The sequence below is a fragment of the Caenorhabditis remanei genome, chromosome X, assembly GCF_010183535.1.
Source record: "Caenorhabditis remanei strain PX506 chromosome X, whole genome shotgun sequence".
Lineage (NCBI taxonomy): Eukaryota > Metazoa > Nematoda > Chromadorea > Rhabditida > Rhabditidae > Caenorhabditis > Caenorhabditis remanei.
In genome coordinates, this window is record NC_071333.1 from 5361253 (window position 1) to 5381989 (window position 20737).

The window sequence follows — 20737 nt, forward strand, 5'->3', positions numbered from 1 at the left end:
TTAACTATATCTGCAGCAAGATTTTTGAGAAATAACAGAAGGAGAAAACTCTGAATCAAACTGGAGTCAAGCGGAAGCAACCCACTCCAACCCGCAGGAGCATGCTTGCCGCAGAACGAAAAATGAATTTTTGAACAAATGAGCCAAGAGAAGTGATTATTCACTGAAAACGAGAATGAGATTAAAGTTGTACGAAATCAGCTTGCACGATAACGTTTTTAGGGCTCAGTTGGGCTCAGTAAGGATTCGGTTTGGTGTTTCTTGACTACCTTCATGTTATGCGCCGATTGCGCGTACATCGTGTACCGGTTTACATGAATGACTGCCACACAACGAAGGAAAGTTTGCTAACGCTATGTTCCAAACCCTTTTTTGGTTTTCTTGTGATGGGAAGTTAGCTGAATAAGAAGTTATCTCCAAGATATTGTCGAATTGACAGTTTGGACACGTTTGCAGACTCAAAAATTCGATTTCAATTTTGAGATTCGCTCATAGAATGAGAAGGTGGTGAGCAGAGGGAAAATGTTTTCTGTCTGTTAGCGGAACCTCCTAACAGCATAATGAATGAAATAACAGTAATTAATAAGTTATGGTGACTAGTGAATAAAGAACTTTATCTAAGCTTGGTAATCTACAAAAATGTAATGAATTCTAGGATGAGGGTTTATTGAAACATGGTTTCAGTCGCAATATCTCAAAGAAACCACTAACAAACTTGTACCTATTGATGAAAGACGACGGGGACAAAGAAACGACGTGGCCTCGGACAAACCGCCCTCCACCGCATCAGAGCAGAAAGCAACCCGCACATCCTTTTCGCTCGCTCAATTATTCGTTTCTTTTCAAAGGGGATATAACTATTTTCTGAGTGTCGGATATTTTTTATGGATCGACACAGAATTCATGGGACAATAAAAAATGCTCTTGTAGGGGGTCCAAAAATCAGGCTAAAAGAAGTTATCAGAAAAAAGTGCCAAAAAGGAGGGTTTCGTGGTGCTCTTGAAGTTTCCGCTGTGTACGTTAAATTTTATTGCCATTAGAAATTTCTTTTTTTTTTACTAATTTTTTATTTCACATGCACCACGAGATTTTTCACCGTTGAAATTAATGATAAAAGAGCACCACGAAACTCTTTTTTTTTTTGCGCCTTTTTTTCTGATAACTTCTTTTAGCCTGATTTTTGGACCTACCTTCAAGAGCATTTTTTATTGTCCCATGAATTCTGTGCCGATCCATAAAAAATATCCGACACTCAGAAAATAGTTCTATCCCCTTTGAAAAGAAACAAATAATTTAGCGAGCGAAAAGAATATGCGGGTTGCTTTCCGCTCTAATGCGGTGTAGGGCGGTTTGTCCGAGGCCACGTCGTTTGTTAGTCCCCGTCGTCTTTCATCTTTCATTTGACGTCTTTTATTTGACAAGTATGGTTTTTCATAGTTCTTAACCTAACTTCAAAATTTTCAGTGAATCGGATGCAGGTCACCCATCAAGAAAGTGTGGCTCCTCAAGAAGAAGCACCGGTCCTTCTCCTGTCCCCCACCGTTCGTTCTGGCTTCGCCCACTTCTCATTCACATTTCCCTTTGGAACCAAGTTTCTATTGACCCTCTCACTCATTACTTCCTCCTATTCTACACAGTATTGTTTCTATGTGAACTGATTCCTCTCTTTGGCCACCTTAGTTTCCCCTCCCCCCCAAACTCATTTCGGTTGTTTCTCTTGTCAAAAATTGATATTTTTTTGTCACTTTTCCAATCACTTTCTCCAAACATTGATTCCTCAATCCTCTACATTTCCTGAATTGTCCTTTCTAAGAATTGTCTTTTCTAAGATTTGTATCGTTTCATTTTTTGTCGATGTATTTATTTTGGGCTAACTAGTTAACTAGTGCAATAAACATTCAAGACATACATTTTCAAAAACCAATGAGTTTATTAAAGCACATAAAATAAGAGCCATATATAAATGAGGGAGAAAGGGGAATGGGGAATAACATTTAGGGATGAAAATTGAAAGGAAATTGGAGGGAAAGATGAAGAAAAGTGGGATAATGATTTTGAACTGAATAAGGTCTACATCGGAAACATAAATACTATTTTTAAAAGGTGAAAAAATATACTATATATATGAATAACCAAAGCTAGAGCTATATTGAGACGAAAATGAGAAAAAATACCAACACCACAAATTAAGCCCAAAAACTCCTATTTCTCACAACCAGATTGTTCATTGCCTCCGTGATGTTTTCGACGAGGAGTTCATCGAGCTCAGCTTCATGGCCTTCACCGGCGAGATCCTTGTGCTCTTCGAAGACTTTTTTCACCGTAAAGAGCCCAAGTTTCCTGAAAACATAAAAAGTAGGATTTGTTTCAGATTTAGAGAAAAAACCTACTTGTGTGGTGGGAAGTTGTTTCTTCCTCTCTTCGCCAAATTGTCGCGTAGTGTGGGATGGCAGGTCGCTGGTAGGAGACCTGGTGTCCGAATGCCAGGAAGTACGTGAGATGAATCATCTCATTTTTTGACCATCCTTGGTCGTTGGCCACGATGGTGTACTTCACTGGCCGGACTGTTCCCTAAAAAGAGAAAGAGATAGGATTATCACAAGATTTTGGAGAAAAACTCACGATGAGAGTGGATTGGCAGACCAGTACAAACTTTTGCCGCCCGCCTCTGGTGATCTGTCCATCGGTGCATAGACCAGACTTCACATTCTGCTGTAAGAATCATAATAAATTGCTTTTAGCTTCTTAATTTAAATCTAATAATTTCTCACCAAATGCTACGAACTGGTAAGCCAGGTGACCCACAAAAGAAGAAAGAAAAAGAAAAATGGAATTTTTGTCAAAAGTCAAAAGCAACTGAAATAGATCATGGGACAAAGTCATATTCGAAATATTTTTTTTAATTTTTGCCTTCTGTTTAAGATTAAAATTACTTTTTGAAACTGCGCAAGTCAAGAACCAGAATCGTTGCTTTTACAAAGTATGCTTTTTCATCTACTGAGGATGTGGACAAAGAACTTTTTTTTTCAATTTCCAGAATCTTACCTTCACAGAAACTCCATCAATTCACCAAGTTAAAAATAATAGCTAGAATCTTAGAAAAATAAGAGAAGAGGGCGACCGAAACTCACATATCAGTCTTAGTTTTAGTTCTCCACTTTTCACCGGAGGCTTATATACTATTCCAAACGCGGCGGGCTGTGTTACTGCATCTCTGCTCATTCTCTCTTTTTCAATGTTTTCTCTTTTTTATGTCTCTCTGTTTCACTAAAGCATCCATCACTCAGTTGGCCTCTCACTTTCTCTTTCTGGGTTATCGCGCAATTTCATCGGACGGCGCAGCCCGCCCTTTCATTGCGCGTGTGTTGCGGTGTCAGGAAGAGATCACTGAACACTCAGTTTTGAGAAGCAGAAAGGTGTCTAGTGGAATTTGTGTAATTTTGAAATTTCCCTGCTCATTGGATCAATTCGATTTTTCCAGATCTTGATTTGAAAATTCGAAGAAAACAATTTTGAACTGGACGCTATGATTTTTTGAGTGAATAATGTCGAACAACGTTTATACCTACTAAATTCAACTTTTCTAAACATTGTTCTCGAGGTTGCACCACCACCTGTCATCACCAAAATGAAGGATTCAGTCTTAAGCCACCGCCAACAAGGCGATTTCGGAAGAAAAAGGTTAGTAATTTTCGATCATTTTATAAGAGCTGTGAAACTTCTATTCGACTCCAGAACATTCTTTAACTGTTTGAATTGGTTTAGTTTTTTGTGAAACACTGATTATGTTCAGTTTCAGATTGGAGAACCAAGCCAATGTTCAGAGTACAAAATTCCGTGATTTGGCTAAAAATGGTTACTGGTTCGAGTCAGTGGAACATGATATCGAAGATGTCTACTGTGGATACCGGCCTCGTGCGGATCGTTCCATAGCTCTTAAAAAGAATAAGAAGTCGAAAGTGATGGAACGATCACAACGTTCAGACGACAGTCATTATATTCATCACGAACGTATAGTTTATGAGCCAAGGTGGGTACGATCAAAAATTCATACAAAGAACTTTTTCACACTGAAAATTTGAAAAAGATATCTTTCACTTCAGAAAACAACCAAAACTTTTTGAAAAAGCGTATGGTTTGCCAACACGTGCAGCTGTTAACCAGTTCAGTGAAAAAATCAAAAATTGATCATTAATGTTCAGGAGAAATCTGGAACTTCTCCCGCCACTCAAACCAATAGATAATGCCAAGGAATTGGAGTATCCGAACAAAGAAGTTTACGCAATGAACAATGCGAAACTTTTCTCCCAACGGAATTCTCAGGAAAAGGTTAGTCAATAGTTTATGGGAGAATCCGTGAAGTCCAAAAAACTCTCAATGACACATCAATTTTTTTTTACTTTCAAATTCTCGGTTTTCAGTATCCGTACTCTCTCACCGACGTCACCAAGAACATGGACGTGATCAAAGTACCAACCACCGAGGCTTTCAAAAAATATTTCAATGGAAAGCTCACAAATCCGACAGTAATCGAAAATAAAAAGAAGAAGTTGGGTGTCCAAAGAAGAAGGAAGCAAATCGTTCAGAAAGTGAGAAGCGTTCCACTCAAACAACGTCCGGTGTCAGCTCTTCCACCGGGACAGGCAAACCCGCCGGAAGGAGAGTTCGAAAGGGATGCCGATGGACGGCTTATTCCTACGTTCAGTGAGCTTTTTTTCTCTTATGAGAAAACTGAGAACTATAACAATTTGATAAGAGAGTGAGTTTAATTGGGTAACACGGAAAAAGACGTGAACTAGTTTTTCAGTTATCTTTCAATGGCTGGAATCGGACATACATGCTACTCGGCCGATTTCAAATGTAGAATCCTGGTGAGATTTATTTTCAAATTCTGTATTGATGAAATTCCACTGCAACATTTATCCCATTTTACAGATTGGATTCATCACAAAGAACTTCAAGATAGTCTTTGACAACAAGCTCGGAGACATCTTCGAAAAACACCTCCAATTGATGGGAATTTTCTGTTCAGACTGGAAAAAAGAGCATTTCCAGGTAGTGAGAGAGAAGTTTCTACAACTGAAGAACGAGTGGAAGGAACAAAACAACCAGTGAAGGTCTCTTGCAAAATTAAAAATAGTTCAAAACGCTATTTATCGCTCTTTTTGTGTTTTTCTTAACTTTTTCTCAAAAACATGTTACTCTCTGCCCCACATTCCAGTATCCATTCATGTTATAGGTACATAGATTTTTTGACTGAAAAATTATTTTTTCCCATTTTGAAATAAAACTCACGTACTCTTGGTTCTGTGCCCCATTTTCCGTTGTTTCCAACCGCCCTTCTCTTTAACATTTGACCCATCTGTAGTTGACATGTCATGACACATATCATCAGGTCTTTTTGAAGAACATTTTATGCACACTTCCAATTTTTCCGTACTTTTTTTGAAAACCTACGCTTACCAGCTTCATTTCCCCTATGTATCAGCAGTCTCATACGATATGATAACTTAAAAACCGATAGAGAATTTTAGCAGTTACTCATTTTCAAGTGTGTTGAACACTCAAGTTCTCAAATTTACCACTTGGTAATTATACGCCATCATTACTTTACTTCATTCCCTAATAATACCAAAGCTTTTTGTAATAACAGATTAAAAAAAAATCAAATGTTTTCGTTCATTCAATGAAAGAACTCTCATATGTGGTTTGTCGGCGATAAAGTAATGAGCCCAGTGGAAAGCTTGTTATATCGCGCATCCAAGTTTTAGTAGAGAAGTCGTTAAGGAGTTTGTGTTAGACTGAACAGGTGGTTCGATCTCATAAAGCTTTATTCAAGTCAGTCTTGTTACAATCAATGATAAGAGACGAAAGACGTCTCCAAGACCAATTCAGTGGGGGGAAACGAGAGAAGTAGGCTCTCGACTAGTGGTTATCCGTGCGTAGAGAAATGATTTCTTCGGTGGTGGTGGTTCTCGATGGTGGTTCGTGTGTAGTATCGACTGAAAGAAGTCACGTCAGGTGAGGACTACCGTTTTTCCCAAACATATCTACGCATCTCAGACTGCGCGTGACGGGGCGTCACGGTTGGCCTTGTGGAGAATAACTGTGGCTGGGGTGCGAACGACCGGGGGTTCATCACCCGCCCTCCAGCGAGGGGCCCTGCCTTGAGCGGAAGTTTGAGAGGGCCGTGGCGGCTTTGATTTTTTGTCGAATTCGAAATGTTTTGATCATTTAATGAGAGTTTTTTTAAATTAAAGCTTCAATTTAATTTTCGTTGTTTTTCCTTTAATAGCAAACCTTGATGCTTTAATGCAAAATTATAATTTTCAACATCACCTAACAATGATCCGCGTAGAGAAGTTATTTGATACAATAATCTAACAAAGAGTGATAAAAATGTGCAAAGCCTTTGTGATTAGAGCTCAAAAAACGACATATTGTCTTTCATTCAATAAAAGACCGTGGCAATTTTTTGTTCGGCAAGACGGTTCATTTTTTCCACCAGGTGAGGACTACTGTTTTGCCCGAACATGTGTACGCGTCTTAAACTCCACATGACGGGGCGTCACGGTTGGCCTTCTGGAGAACAACTTAATACAAAAAAGTTATGATCAGACGATATACCGCTACAACAAATCATTGCTGTGTTCAACCAGATCACAAAAATAATTGAAAAAGCATTTCTATCTAACTGTTTGTACTAGGTTGAGTCACAAGTTTCTTTTTTTTGAGGTTGAACTCCCATATAGAATAGTACTTTGCGGTAAGAAAAACAATTCATTTTTACATAAACACTTTTCGACCTGGGATAAAATCGTACCCTACTTCCTTTAAACCGTAACCGAACAAACTTTTGCGTCTCGACTCCGCCAGCTGTCATTACAGACCATTTTTCCAAAAATTTGAGCGCTGGACTCTTTGCGGGTCCTATAGTTCATCTTACATATTTATTCACCCCTTCTTGTTGTATGCTCTTATATTATAGATTTCGCCCATTTCTTTTTTTTTCTCTCGCACAACGAAAGATGAATAAATTATTATTAACTATAACTCACTGTTTCTAGTTACTGTGATTGATTATCGACCCTAACTTTATTGCATTCTAATTACCTTCTTTGCGGTTAACGCACAGTGTTTTACCTTACTACATACACAGCATATTCGTGAAAAGTACTGGTTTTTTTTCTGTCTAACTTTTTCGCTTCTGCCTACATATCAGCTTGAAAAATTTGTTCGCCTACTCGAATTTATTGATACATTTTTGAGGTTTTTCGCAGTAAAACTATCTGTTTTTACCAAAAAAACAAAAATTAACACACATTTTACTAGTATGACGGGTTTTCCAACAAAATAAGGCCAAAATTGTCATCTGAAAAATGACTTTCTGTTCCGCCCTCAGCTTTTTTGGCATTTTTTGCACTGCGTCTTCCGCCGAACATTTTCTATTCCGTCTTCCGTCTACTACCTTCCGCTCAAAAATGTTCCACTCCACTTTCCGCCATTTCAAACGCCGCATTCTGCTCAACTCAGATACGCGTAAATCTATGAGCGTAAGAATACCTCGAAATGACGGTATAATAAACTACTTGCTATACATCGTTAACGTACAATGCTTACAACTACCCAATATGTTTATTTTACTTTTTAGCCAGCCGGTGACCTCATCACACTTCTGGTACAGTTTATAGTGCGCGCTTCTTTTTGTTGCCGCCTCCTCCTCCGCTTTCCTCCCGCTCTCCGCCCGCCGCTACAGTATCACTTGTGCTCACATGTGGGCAGGACCTCTTGCACCACTTCACACTTTTGCCTTCCTGTCAGGGGACACACCACGCTAGATGTTCTCTAGACCACCAAGCATCACTTTGGTGATCTGACTACAAAATGGTCGTTTTTCAATTCGGCTTGTCTGGTTATAATTCAGAGCTCAAAAAAAGCTCCTGATCTTCTGCGTCAGTGTATTTGAAATTTTCGACTGTTCTTGTTATTGAATTTTTCAAGGTCTCAGTTTCATATTTGCTTATTTACTGCAATTGTTTATATTTTTGTTTATCACTGAAAAAACCAGTAACCTGCACATATATTGCGAAATCTCAACAGAAATTTGCATGGCTGTCGCAAGCATTAATAACACATGGCTTATTAAAGGATTAAGGAGAGACGCAGACACTTGAGCAATGTAGCGGAGGAACGTTGTTTGGCGCTAGTTATCTTTATTCGCGCCATCATTCAATTTGAAAAAATATTTTCTTTTTGCTGAATGTAGCAAAAGTTCTCGAAACTGCATTGTTTTTAATAAACTTTCAAAAATTTATATTTTAAGACAATGCTAATGAATTTATATTTCCCTGGCCTGTTTTTCTTAACACAGTTTAGATGCTGAACTTACAAAAGCGTAATTTTTAAAATTGGTTTTGAAAACTTTTTGCTTCGTGTTGTATAAAAATCATATTTTTCAATAAATTTTCGTTTTGAAAAAGTATTTTAAGTTTAGTGAAAAGTTAAAAAAAAAGATCAAAACAGCCGAACTCATCCATTTAACTGCGCGTTTTTTAACGTGAAATTTCAAAATTACGATGCTTCGCATACATGTTCTCTGCATTTTGCTACTGTGACAGTTCGTAAAAACATTCAAGCTTCATAAGCTCTACCAATTTCCATTTCGTTGATTTTAGAATCGGAAAAATAAAGCTAAGGGTCCCGTTAAAACAAAATTGAGACATGGAAAATAACATGCTGCAGATTAAAGCTTTTAGATTGCGTGTTTAGATCATTCTCAATGAAAAACGTTAATTTAAAAATGTCTTATTTGAAGAACTTCTGTTTCAAAATGATTTTTGCAAATTGTAGCTGTAGCCAAGCACGTACATTTTACGAAACGTCGTGGAGTCCCATCTTCATAGAAAATATAAAAACTAGAAAAAATGTAATAATTTTTCATTATGTAAATTTATTAAAGTTTGTATGGTTTTGTTTCCAGAATGATAATGAACTGACTCAATTAAATCATTAAACAAATCATAATTATAAACTCAATTCAGTAGCTATTCCATTTCTTATTGCAATGTTCTTACTGTATTTAACAACAATACCCTCAATAGGTTTTTTGTATGTATTTCTTTAATAACCACTCCCGTTTCTCATTTTCGCTTCATCGAAAGCATATTTCATTCCCATTTCAGGTTTTGATTCGAAATACACATCTGCATTTCATCACTACTAGAAAAATGGCCAGACAACCCAGTGATCTGAAGGTTAGCAGAGTTTACAGTGCAGCATTTGATAAATATATTTCCTAACAGGTTATTGAAGTCCGAGGAGTTCAACTCGATGACGAGGAATGTGTTTGGAAATACAAGGTAGTATGGAGCTCTGGACTAATAACGACGGAACCGGTGGAATGTTTTAGTCGATTGGATTCGTCTGCTGTTCAAGGATTTACGAATCTCCTTTTTAAACTCCGAAAGGAGCCAGAAGCACAGCCCAATCGGTGTTCGACCTGTCGTGTCGCTTTCGATGGAGTGGATGAATTGACGGTACACCTGGCTCATCACAAAAGCGTTCAGGAGTTCCTTTCGAAATCCAATGAATGGGATTTTAAACTGATCATGGAGTGAGTTTATTTTTTATCTCAATTCTCAAGTTAACCATTTTCCACTATTTTGGTTCAGCTTTTTTTGCTGCGTTTTTTTCTTTTGTCTTCTAATTGTGTTTATTTCAGAGAAGCGACATTGGAGATGCTTTTGACCAGCCAAGAAAATCATCTCGAGTACGCAATGAACGATGTAGATTTTTCAGGTATTTTTGAAAAATGAAAAAAAAAACTGGAGAACTTGAGGATGATCGAATACTCGCCTTGGTTTCACATAAAACGATTTTTGTAAAAATGGATAGGTTACCTGAACCAAAACTGTTTGTGTAGTGGAATTGAGTTCAAACCATTCAACCGGATCGAAAAATTAATAAAAGTTGTTAATTGGATGACAAAGTAACAGGAAATGAGTATTTATTTCACGTGTTGTTCACTTTTTCATGCCCTTTATACTTGCATTTTGGACCAATGGCTGTAAAAAAAAGGTGCAAGCAGCATCAAAGATGTTCATTTCGCCTTGATGTTCTGATTTTGCGTCTGCTTTTGGAACATTAACCCCATGTCAAACTTGTTTATTAATGCATCCTACGAAAATCGGTTGCCGGGACATAACAATATGCAAATGTGCTCCAGTGTTTACTTGAACAGTCGATCTAGAAACACTGACTACTCTCGTCTGTGGGAGTCATCTTCATTGCAGTTGCAAATGTTTTCATTTGTGCCAGTTTGATTCAATCTGAGATCAAAGTTGAAGTTTATTAAGTTGCATATAATTCGAATCATCAAATTACTATCAATCTATTTCTTCACACCCATTGAGGTCGTCGTTTTGCTTGTCTTCCCACGATTCTCCGTTCATTTATTTATTACGGGTTTCCTTTCACGATTATCTCTTCTAACACCAATTTAGAATATAGTTTTTAGCAGTTTGGATATGATAGCCCTAATTTTTCATTCAACTAAGTATGGTCAAGAATACCACCTTGCTTCATACATTGCCAGTGTTTTGAATTGTTTATTTTTTCACGTTGTGTATAAGAAATGTTCCGAATATCCTGAGCAACGTTCTTGTAGTTCTGCCTACTGAGACTCCCACCAATTAAACGAGAGCCCATCTGCCATTTAGCCCTCTGGCGAATGCGTACCTGGCCGTCCTGCCAAACAAACCTTAATCCTCATTTCTGCCCCTTAATTAATCCGTTGCTATTCAAACTACACACGTCCAGATTCACTATTTTTCACTATTTCTTCTTTTTCAAAATGTTTGACGTACTTATAATAAACGGATAAATCCACAGTCTTTTCTCATTTTATGTTACGTTTTCATATTCACCCAAACCAGCCTAGATTGACAAACACACTGCACGGATGCTAATCCTTTTTCCCAGTCCCCACGTTACATCTTCATGTCTTGTTTTCGCTCATTCTCTCATTCACCCTCTTTACCTTGTATAATCTTTTCCCTTCTTAGTGTCTATTATTGATTCTTTGCGTTTTTGGGAAGGTTAGATGCAAGAGTGCTCCATTGTGTTCTTGTATTTAAATGAGAGATGGGTAAATACTCTTTTTTGACTGCGTTTTTTTTTGTTGCAGTTAACGTATTATGCGCGTTTTATTTTTTTGTTGTGTTCAGACAACAAAATATGTTTAAATCGAAGAATTATTTCCAGACATCATGGCTCCTGGTAACACCTCATCCCAATCTAACGCACCAGAACCAGTTCCTCCAACACCTTCTCCACCGCTCGTTCCAACACTAACAGAGAGTGAACGTTGTGATCGTAAGCAAAAGAAAGGTATGTTGCTTGATGGGTAATATGGTAATATTAAAATTTTTTGAAATCGAAACTGTTCACTGACGACTTTCTAAACAAACCAAAGTGGGTCGAGAGAATTTGTTGGGAAAGAGAGTTGAAATTAGAGGCGGCAGAGCGCGTTACTTGATCATCGTACCAATGTTTCAGTTTTATAAATTTTCTTATCAGACCTCTGAAATGCTCAACTGGAGTTCAACGTTTGATAACCTCTAGCATAAAAATTTAAATATCTTATTACTTTAAACACTCCATCCATTACCATTCTCAGAACGTAGAAACACATGTCCGATTATCTTAGTTGGTCAGAGAGAGAACCTTTTTCGGGTGTGTTCGATTTCTTTCGAGTTTATGTTAGCACAATCTGAAAAACAATCATGTCATTCAGAAAGATGGCAAAACCCAGTCATATTCACAAACTTTTTGAGAGAATCAAACCTGCTCAAAAAAAGTTTTCCAATTTTCTAATACCTACTGCATCAGCGTTCTCCGTTTAACGGTAACAGGTGAAGTATACGAGGCAAAGTGATTGTGATTGTTACGCTACAAGTTTTCAAATTTTGAGCATCATTGAAGGTTTCAAAAACAAACTTAGAAATTTTCATCACTCGAAATTCCTTTGTAGTCTGATGCTGAATTAACTAATGAACAACTTTTTATAGAAGCTTTTATCAAAGATGACAAACCTCCATTTCTCAGCCTCCTAATTACCTCATCAATAGTAACGAGAATTCAACTCGATTTCTCATTTTCTCTCTTTTCAATATTGAATTATGTTGTCTTCATTTTACTTCATCTCCGAACGCTTTCGCTTGACTACTGTAGCACTGAACAAAACATGCGCCAACAGTTCTGTAGGCGTACTTCTCGATTTTGTACAATCCCCCGGTGATGATGTCAGAAAGAGAAAACACGCTCTGTTGTACATGTACATTAGAAACATCGGAAAGTCGAAAAAGGCATATTTTACAATTCTTGTTATTCAAGAATTCATTAGCGAACATTTTTTGCATTGCAATACGACAGTCAGAAAAAATCTACATAAAGTCCAGTATAACAAGAATTGGATTAATTTCATAGCTTCCTTGCTCATACTTGTTTTTTCTTTTTTTTTAATTCAAAATATCATTGATTTGTTGCGAACTTTGATTGCACAGAAATAGACGTATTTTTTTGAAGCGGTCACTTCTCTCTACTATATCTTAAGAGATCATTTCCATGGAAACATAGCAGATGTCCAGATAGGAAAGCGTAATTCGGAAAGAAAATTGGCAGTTGAGCTTTATATTCTCGTTTTCGAAAGAAAATAGTGAGCACTTCCAACACATCTTTCACTTCCTTGTTCTCAAGCACAAATGAAATGAAATTTAGTTTTTTTTTTCCAAAAATGACGAATTTTTGACTATACTTTAAAATTCCATCAAAAGCTAGTCATCCATCAAAATATTGGATTTTTTATATATAAAATTTCAATTAAAAATTCAAAAAATTTGCTAAAAACAAATACTTATTCTTGAAGCCGGGCTGAGCCTTGAAACTTTTCTACAGACTTGGCCCGGGTAGAAAACTTGCAAGTATGCTGTTATCGCCAAGTTTGAAAAAGTGTAGGCACAAAATACCAACATTATCTTTCAATACCTTATCCTTTTGTGATTGTGAATATTGGATTACATTTTTTTTCAGATACCACGAATCAAGGACCAGGAAAAGCGACTTCGGAGGAAATGGAAAACTGTAATAATGGAAATATCGTCGGTCAGAAACGGAAAAATGGTATGTTCCAGTAATTTTCTATATGCTAGACATTGAAAGAAAGTACACTTTTATGAGATTTCCAATAAAATCCCCAAGCTTAGCTCTGTTATTGTTTTATTTGCAATTTTCAGATTATGATATGATTCCTGCTAAAAAGCAAAACGCTGATAATAAGAATGTAGGAGCTAACGTCCAACAATTCTTCGAAACCCATTTGTCCAACCGGATTGGTGTATTCGAGAGTGTTGTCTACGAACCGAGGTAAGAATATGACTATAGTTAATATACATATATGAATATCAAATTCATTGTAGCACCTGTCGCTGTTATACTTTTTTGATTGTTTGAATTTAAAATTCTTGTTTTGAATGCAAAACCGTTATAAGTTACGATAAATTTTGAACGTACAACGAAAATCAGAAAAATGAAACGAACAAATAGCCGAAATGAAAAAAAATTTACAGACGTAACCTCGAGCTTCTTCCATCGATGTACCCATCGAAACCAACTTCGGACAACCCGAAACCAAACAACGAGTGGTTCCCCGTAGGCAATGTGAAGTTGAACCAAGAGTTGCACATGTGTTCGGACGATAAGGTAACTTTATCAAAACATAACTTTGTTTTATGGCGGTTCGGAATATGTCAAATTCACGACAGTAGACGACGACAACATTTTTTTTGATTATGTTGCACCGTCTATAATTTTCTATAATTTCAGGCAGAAATCCCCTCGGAATACCTCATCTGCTCTTCAGATATGGCGGTTGTAAAAATTCAGCCAACAGAATATCTGAAAGAGGTGTTCAACGCCAAGCTCGCCAGACAGAAGCTTCCCAAAAATAAGAAACTTGCCGTGCCGCGGAAGAAAAACTTGGAAGAGCAAGTTGAATCAAACGACAGAGATCTGGACGGTCGCTTGATTCCAACTTTCACCGAGCTCTTTTTCCCGCATGGAAAGACGGAAATTTACGATTTAATGCTCAGAGAGTAAGTTTTTTGGGTTTGAATTATAAAAGTAAAAACCAATTTCAGTTTTTTGGCAACTTCTGGAGTCCGTGCCGGCAGCTATTCTGCCGAATTTAAATCAAGAGTCTTGGTGAGTGAAACTTCTGAGTACTGAGTGTTTTCAACATTAATATTCAAATCTCTCATTATAATTTTTCAAAACTCAACAAATTCCACAAGCTTGCTTTTCGTAAATATTCCACACCATGTCATAACACTTTTTCAGACTGGATTCGTTGCGAGAAACTATGAATACGTCTTTAAAAATGGGCTCGGAGACATGTTCCAGAAGCACATCCAACTCATTGGTCTCAACACACCTGGATGGAAGAAGGAGCATTACGACGCTCCTAGAAACAAGTATTTCGAGTTGAGAGCAGTTTGGAACAACAGTCAAGCTGAGATCTGAACTTCTTTAATTATCTTCTTTTTTACTTTGTGTGTTGTGTAGTGGTTTGGAATTGACCGAGGACACCTTCTCTCATCTATTTTTTGTTCTCTGCTCCCAAACTTTCTAGTTCTTTACAGCGGACATTTTTCTTTTCTGAACACCTTTATAAATTTATCTTTATTCTGTAATTGCTCATTTATACGCCCAGCTTCGACTCGTCATTGTGTGACGATTCGTTTTGCAAACATGTCTGTGACAGAATAAAGTTTCTTAGATTTGATCGATAAAAATGTGCCGTTATATATTTTTTCTATGGGTCAATAATTATTGGCTTCGAAATAAACTTGTGGTATCCATAAGAAAATGGAATTTACATTTTTCAAATGTCGACAATTCTTCTCTACGTTTGTTTCGAAAAATCGATATGTGAACTGGTAGATACTCATTCAAACTTATTCAAAATCAAATGATTCCGGAAGATAACATGCTATTGTGTTCGGTGGGAGATGGGAAACGACATGACGTTCTAAGGAGAACGTTCTCTATTGACTTTATGTGCAAGTGCGCTCCACCGCACACACGCTCATTTGACCCCACAAACGTTTCGACTCGATAATCGCGTAGTTTTTTTTTCATTTGCACTTGATTTTCTCACATATTGATTTATTTTTTCTGGTACGACAGACGATATTTTGACAAGTTTGTCTTGATTTTCACATTTGTTATGCTTCATTCCCAAGTTTTTCTCAAATTCGAACCGGTGCTTTTTTCAATAGTGTCACTTTAAGGTGTAATGTCAATCTCGCCTCATAAATACATTGATAGTAAATGGAACATCATCCCATCGACGGATATTACGCTTGGGAAGGATCCGAAATTTCCCAATTCTTTGGTATGAGATTTATGCCATTTTGAATCAACATATTCTTCTGAAATTACAGTCAAACTGGGTCATCACTTACGGTCCGATTCCTCATGTGTTGCCGAGCTCCTATCTCCTGTCTGAATCCCTCCGAAAACACCAAAAAGTGCACAACTACTTTGTTGACGACGATGATATGTACTGGACTAGACATTTGATAGAGAATCTCCCGGAATTCACATGGGAGACACATGTTGGTTTGTTTCACAATCTCGCCGAGTTTACAAACATGATTTATAAGGTGAGAAATAGCCAAAATTCTAATGTACGTTAGTTATTGATTTCAGTACTCTGACGGAACCAAGAAGAGGCTATACATGCGAACGATTCCATTTTTGCCACTTGGAGATGAAGAAGTCAAAGAATCCCGTGTATTCGTTGACGAAGTGGCAATTATGATCCCGCTTCTGAAAGAGCAGCAAGATGATCCGTTTGAAAACCCAGAGCGTGAGTTTAAAAGGAGGAAGAGAAGGTTTAGAAACTTCATAAATTTAGGTCAACACTTTGAAATCTTCCAAAGACTAAACTCGAATGAACCTGGTAATATTGGTACTATTCCACTCTCAAAGCTTGAAGAATTGCTCACAGAGTTTGATATCAATAAGTCTCTGTTAACGGTATGTGTTTTTTTTTGAAACAGAAGCAATAGCACCCAAAACAAAGAAACATACTGCCACGTTAATAAAACTTGCAAAAACGTTGCGGGTTACATATTCACTATTCAAAATAAAAATTTTCAGCTTGTTGACGACCCAGCTCACATCATTGGATTGAAGTCAATGGCATGGACAGGCGTCCCTTTCAAAGTTCTCAGCGCTCGTGGAGATCAAATGATCAACAAAAATGAAGCTACGCTGTACATCTTCCAGTCTCTCGTCTGTGGTGTTGTTTGGGAAGACGTTTCATTTCAAGAGAAGTTGAAAGTAGTCAATGCAATTCATTCGTATGCCATCCTAGGCGAAGTGAGTTGTTTGACGATGTTTAGAATTGAGAAAATCAAATTTGTTATTCAGGGAACTTACACACCATTTGACAAGGTTGTGTCCACTATAGTCCGTGTCAAGCAATCACTTTCTGAAATCTATCAAAACAGAAGATCGAAATTTGACGTGATGTATCATAAACAATCCCCAAACGAATTGATCAGTCACGAGGAATACGAAGAACTTGCCGTAGCCTTTGACTTACCTCTTTACAAACTTGCCAACATGAAACTTGTCGCCTTGCCCGTCTGGTTCCTTAGAGTATTGCTGGTTCTTGGATGGCTCCATAGCTTTGTTCAAGGATCTAGCCGTATGAAAATGTACATCACCATATTTTCAAGAGTCATTACAACTGGACTGATGCCTGCCGTTCCAGCGTTTGATAGGCAGTTCGTCAAAGATATCACGGTATGAGGATTAGATAAACATCCGTTTTTAACCTATATTTCTCCAGAAAGAAGCTGTCGGCTACATGAAAAACCCACTTGCATCGGAATCGGGTCAAACCAAGTCATCGACTCTTTGTGCTCAGCGTGATATGCAAAAATCGTCGTTGGAGTCTATTCAGGAGCAAGAAGGAAGCACAGAGTCGTCGACGAGTAAGTAACCATGATCGCTATGAAGGCAGCGTACAAGTTTGATTACTTCAACAAAAGTTTAAGCATTTCAACAAGTCGAATCGCATTGACTCTGAACATATTCCTCAACGTTAAAACCCATTATTCTCTATTTTCAGAAAATTCGAAGGAACGTTGTGCTTCGAACCACAAGAAACCTTCCGACAAACTTGGATCATAGTTCCTCAAACAATACATCTACGTATACAAGTTTATCTAGCAACAATCTAAAGTTTTCAATTTTCGTAATTTTGTCATTCTCATTTTTGATGTCAAACATTCTACTTACCATCTCATTTTCATTTCAATTTTTCCTTATTGTGCTATATAACTTGAATCGGGTTTTTCTAAAAGTTTGCTCTTGCCAACAACCTACCCAAATTTATAAATTCTCGTCCCCTCACGTCTGTTCTTCCAACCCGTTGTAAATGTGTTTATTTTGCCATACTTCTTTATGATAAATATGTTTACTAACCCAGTACATCACAAAAATATGTGAAGCGTTTAGATAACGGAGAATTCAACTTATAGAATGTCTGGAGTCACAGTAATTCAAAAACAGGAAAAAAATACAAGTTGAACAAGCGGAAACATTACATTTGTGATAACAATCTTGACATATCAGTGTCACGTCTGAAATAACGGAAAGTCACGAAGGTTAATTCAAATTTTCTAAAAATGTGTTCTTGTTTTGACCATAAATAACTGTTTTTGGAACTTTTCGCTGAGTTAGTCGAACAGTTCATTCTGGCAATATGTTAGTTGATCTCGATAATTTCAATTATCAACGTATTATTATCTCTTTTCTCTTGTCTCGTTTAGTCGTTTAAACACAGGATATATTTATTAGTGATATGATGAATGAAAAATGTTCCCGTGCAAACATGTTAAATGAGGTATGGGAGATAGTTTTTTTTGTTGAAATTATCAGAATTTATTTTAACAGCAGCACTTTTTCAATAACGTTTAGGTTGAATGAATTCATTGCTTTAGTTTTTACATTTCCATAAATCAAATGAGGTTGATCGGAATTCCGCTTTCCGATTTCAGTTTTTCGCTGATGACACTTTTTTTCTCATCGCCGAAATTTTTTTCAATCCCGCTTTCCGCCTTCCGTCTTCCGCCATTCTGAAGTTTTTTTCTGCCTTTTGCCTCGAGGATATCAGCTTGAAAACATTGACACACGCATGCTAATGAGCATAAGAATCCCTCTAAACGACGGTATAATAAACTACTTTGTATACACCGTTAACGTACAATGCTCGCATCTACCCAAAATGTTTATTTTACTTCAAAAGACAGTCGGTGACCTCATCACACTTCTGGTACAGTTTATGGTGCGCGCTTCTTTTTGTTGCCAACTCCTCCCCCGCTTTTCTCCCGCTCTCCGCCCGCCTCTACAGTATCACTCGTGCTCACATTTGGGCAGGAACTCTGGCACTTTACACTTCTGCCTTCCTGTCAGGGGACACACCATGCTAGATGTTCTCTAGACCACCAAGCATCACTTTGTAACTCTTTCGTGATTGCAGCTGTATTCTAATAAATGCCACATTTTGAGTTGAACTTTTCTGTCTCATTGCTACATACAATTGATTAGTTTTTTTTCTTATATTCAAATGCAGAAGAAACAATGTTTTTGTTTTTCAAGGACATGTGAATGTTCTTTCATTAGGCATCACCTTCTTGCTGCACCGTCCGTCTTTTCTCTCACTTTTTCACTCCACCAATTGGTTCTGTTTGCTTGTTCCCTTTTCCGCTTTTTCTTTTTCTTATTAATGATCTCACACACTTCTTATCTGACAGAACTTCATCAAATTTAGGCATCTTTCAAATCAGAAATAGTTTCAAAGAAAACACTTCAAATGGCAAAAGATCCAAAGAGAAACAAAAATCGCGAGACAAAAACAGTATGTAAAGCAGTGATTAAAAAAATTAACACGGTCAGCTAGATTTTAACCATGATGGCAATTAGAAACTAATTTACCTTTTTCAGGTAAAGGAGAAGGAACGAAACGCGAGACAGGAAGCAGAAAATGCACGACTAGCTCAATTAAATGCTCCACGAGAGCTGACGAAAGGAATGAAAGTGAGCATAGTTTACTTGCTTTTTTAATATATGGGAGGAAACGTTTTTGGAAATGTCTGACTGACAAGATTTTAAGCACAAGTGGTCAAAATTCTCGTTGTAGTTTTTTTTTCAATTTTTTTGCCAAACTAGTAATTAAAAAAATCCTTTTTCTCCCACTCGCGTGCTTTTACTTTTTTACTCTTTTAGTTCCTTCGTTTTGTGTATCATAAATTGCAACCACATCGAGTGTAGAGAAGGACAACGCAACTTGGCATCGTGCCAGCCACTGCAAAGGTCGTAAAAGTTTTGTATTATAATTTGAAAGTTAGAAAGAAAAAGAGAGTTGTTTTCAAAGTGTTGAAAATACAATAAAGTACCATGATATTGCAGCAAAGAACAACGGATCCTGTCACTGAGGTTTATGACAGTATAACTAAGCTCAAAGAATGGAGACGCTCTTTATTGTCACCAGGTCAGTTTTTAGAAAACACAGCAATCTTCCTTTTCATTTTCAATGTTAGTTGCTGAACGTTTGAGTGCAAAGTAGTGAGTAAAGTAAACTATTTGGATTTTTGAGACTCATTGAACATTTTTCAGTTAATCAGTCAAAAGATCTTGGTTCGGGCTGCTCGTCAACTGATCTGGCTTCGAGTCCAAATGAGCTGGACAACAATAGTCCATGTAATAAGTTAGCTTTTTTGGTTGTTGAGAAACTTCATTATAATCGCACCAGTCAAAACATTAATGTAATATCTTTCAAAGTCAATGTTAGTTTATAATTACTGGCAGTAGGCATATCTAATGATTTTTTCCACAAAGATGGCAACTCGTTTAAGTAAAACTTATTCGACGATTCATTTTTGCATGTTTTATTAATGTGGTTCGGATTTAACCCGATTACAATTAGTTCATTCGCCACTAGATGAAAAAATTTCTACAACACATTGTAAATGCTATTATTGCAGGTTCCAACCGAGACAAATAGTGTTCTCTTCACCTTCCTCGCGTTCTTCTGCACTCGGTCTTCGTGTTTGTTGTTTTAAATCGTCTTGTACACGTCCAGTTGGATTTCCAAAAAATCTATCTTTAAGTGTGAGCCCTAACCCCATTTCTTCAAATTATCTATTAGGTTTAACCGAAAGTATTGCACTAAAAGTGAAGTTGAAATTTTGAGCAGACGTAAAATTGCACAAGAGCAAGTTTGATTGATAAATTTTTCTTATACATTGTTTGTCTCACTAGTTTTTAAAAAAATGTAAAAGCTATATCCCTTTTTCCGTTCCTACAAGAAGCCACACTTTTTTCTTACCACGCTTCTAAATTTGAGTTTTAGTCGAGCGTACGTTCCAAGTTATATATTTGTTTTGAAAAGTACATTTAATGCTACTATTCTTGTAATTTATAGACATGATATCTTCTAGATTATGTTCGAATCTGTTAGTGATATGAACATCCTCGACCTTACTTCAAAAAATTATTTGTTGTGTGTGTTATTCTTTGATTCATCAACATCCGTTTTCATACACTAATTTGCTATATCTCCCTCCCCCCCCCTCTCTGAATCTCATCCGTTTGGTTTTTAATA

General features: G+C 37.1%; 6 protein-coding genes across 6 annotated transcripts; 5 read left to right on the forward strand and 1 right to left on the reverse strand.

The window, feature by feature from the left end:
- Positions 1 to 2186: 2186 nt before the first annotated feature.
- GCK72_023021 (uncharacterized protein) lies at positions 2187 to 4456 on the reverse strand (the record flags this gene model as incomplete). Its single annotated transcript, XM_053735184.1, has 4 exons — positions 2187 to 2340; positions 2387 to 2571; positions 2623 to 2712; positions 4439 to 4456. The coding sequence occupies 4 exons, from the start codon at positions 4454 to 4456 to the stop codon at positions 2187 to 2189; spliced, it is 447 nt and encodes a 148-aa protein (XP_053578750.1).
- On the forward strand, positions 3629 to 5115 carry GCK72_023022 (uncharacterized protein; the record flags this gene model as incomplete). The annotated part of the gene is made up of 6 exons (XM_053735185.1): positions 3629 to 3681; positions 3800 to 4030; positions 4203 to 4329; positions 4422 to 4759; positions 4808 to 4871; positions 4936 to 5115. The coding sequence occupies 6 exons, from the start codon at positions 3629 to 3631 to the stop codon at positions 5113 to 5115; spliced, it is 993 nt and encodes a 330-aa protein (XP_053578751.1).
- A 4112-nt stretch (positions 5116 to 9227) lies between these two features.
- Positions 9228 to 9815, forward strand: GCK72_023023 (uncharacterized protein; the record flags this gene model as incomplete). Its single annotated transcript, XM_053735186.1, has 3 exons — positions 9228 to 9254; positions 9303 to 9613; positions 9722 to 9815. 3 exons carry the CDS (start codon positions 9228 to 9230, stop codon positions 9813 to 9815), a joined length of 432 nt encoding a protein of 143 aa, XP_053578752.1.
- Positions 9816 to 11267: 1452 nt separating this feature from the next.
- On the forward strand, positions 11268 to 14577 carry GCK72_023024 (uncharacterized protein; the record flags this gene model as incomplete). Its single annotated transcript, XM_003095804.2, has 7 exons — positions 11268 to 11388; positions 13090 to 13179; positions 13293 to 13422; positions 13626 to 13758; positions 13882 to 14150; positions 14196 to 14259; positions 14395 to 14577. 7 exons carry the CDS (start codon positions 11268 to 11270, stop codon positions 14575 to 14577), a joined length of 990 nt encoding a protein of 329 aa, XP_003095852.2.
- Positions 14578 to 15352: 775 nt separating this feature from the next.
- Positions 15353 to 17262, forward strand: GCK72_023025 (uncharacterized protein; the record flags this gene model as incomplete). The annotated part of the gene is made up of 8 exons (XM_053735187.1): positions 15353 to 15451; positions 15501 to 15722; positions 15769 to 15928; positions 15977 to 16098; positions 16222 to 16443; positions 16495 to 16872; positions 16919 to 17063; positions 17201 to 17262. The coding sequence occupies 8 exons, from the start codon at positions 15353 to 15355 to the stop codon at positions 17260 to 17262; spliced, it is 1410 nt and encodes a 469-aa protein (XP_053578753.1).
- A 1684-nt stretch (positions 17263 to 18946) lies between these two features.
- On the forward strand, positions 18947 to 20195 carry GCK72_023026 (uncharacterized protein; the record flags this gene model as incomplete). The annotated part of the gene is made up of 5 exons (XM_053735188.1): positions 18947 to 19024; positions 19078 to 19170; positions 19543 to 19624; positions 19750 to 19898; positions 20118 to 20195. The coding sequence occupies 5 exons, from the start codon at positions 18947 to 18949 to the stop codon at positions 20193 to 20195; spliced, it is 480 nt and encodes a 159-aa protein (XP_053578754.1).
- Between the last annotated feature and the right edge of the window lie 542 nt (positions 20196 to 20737).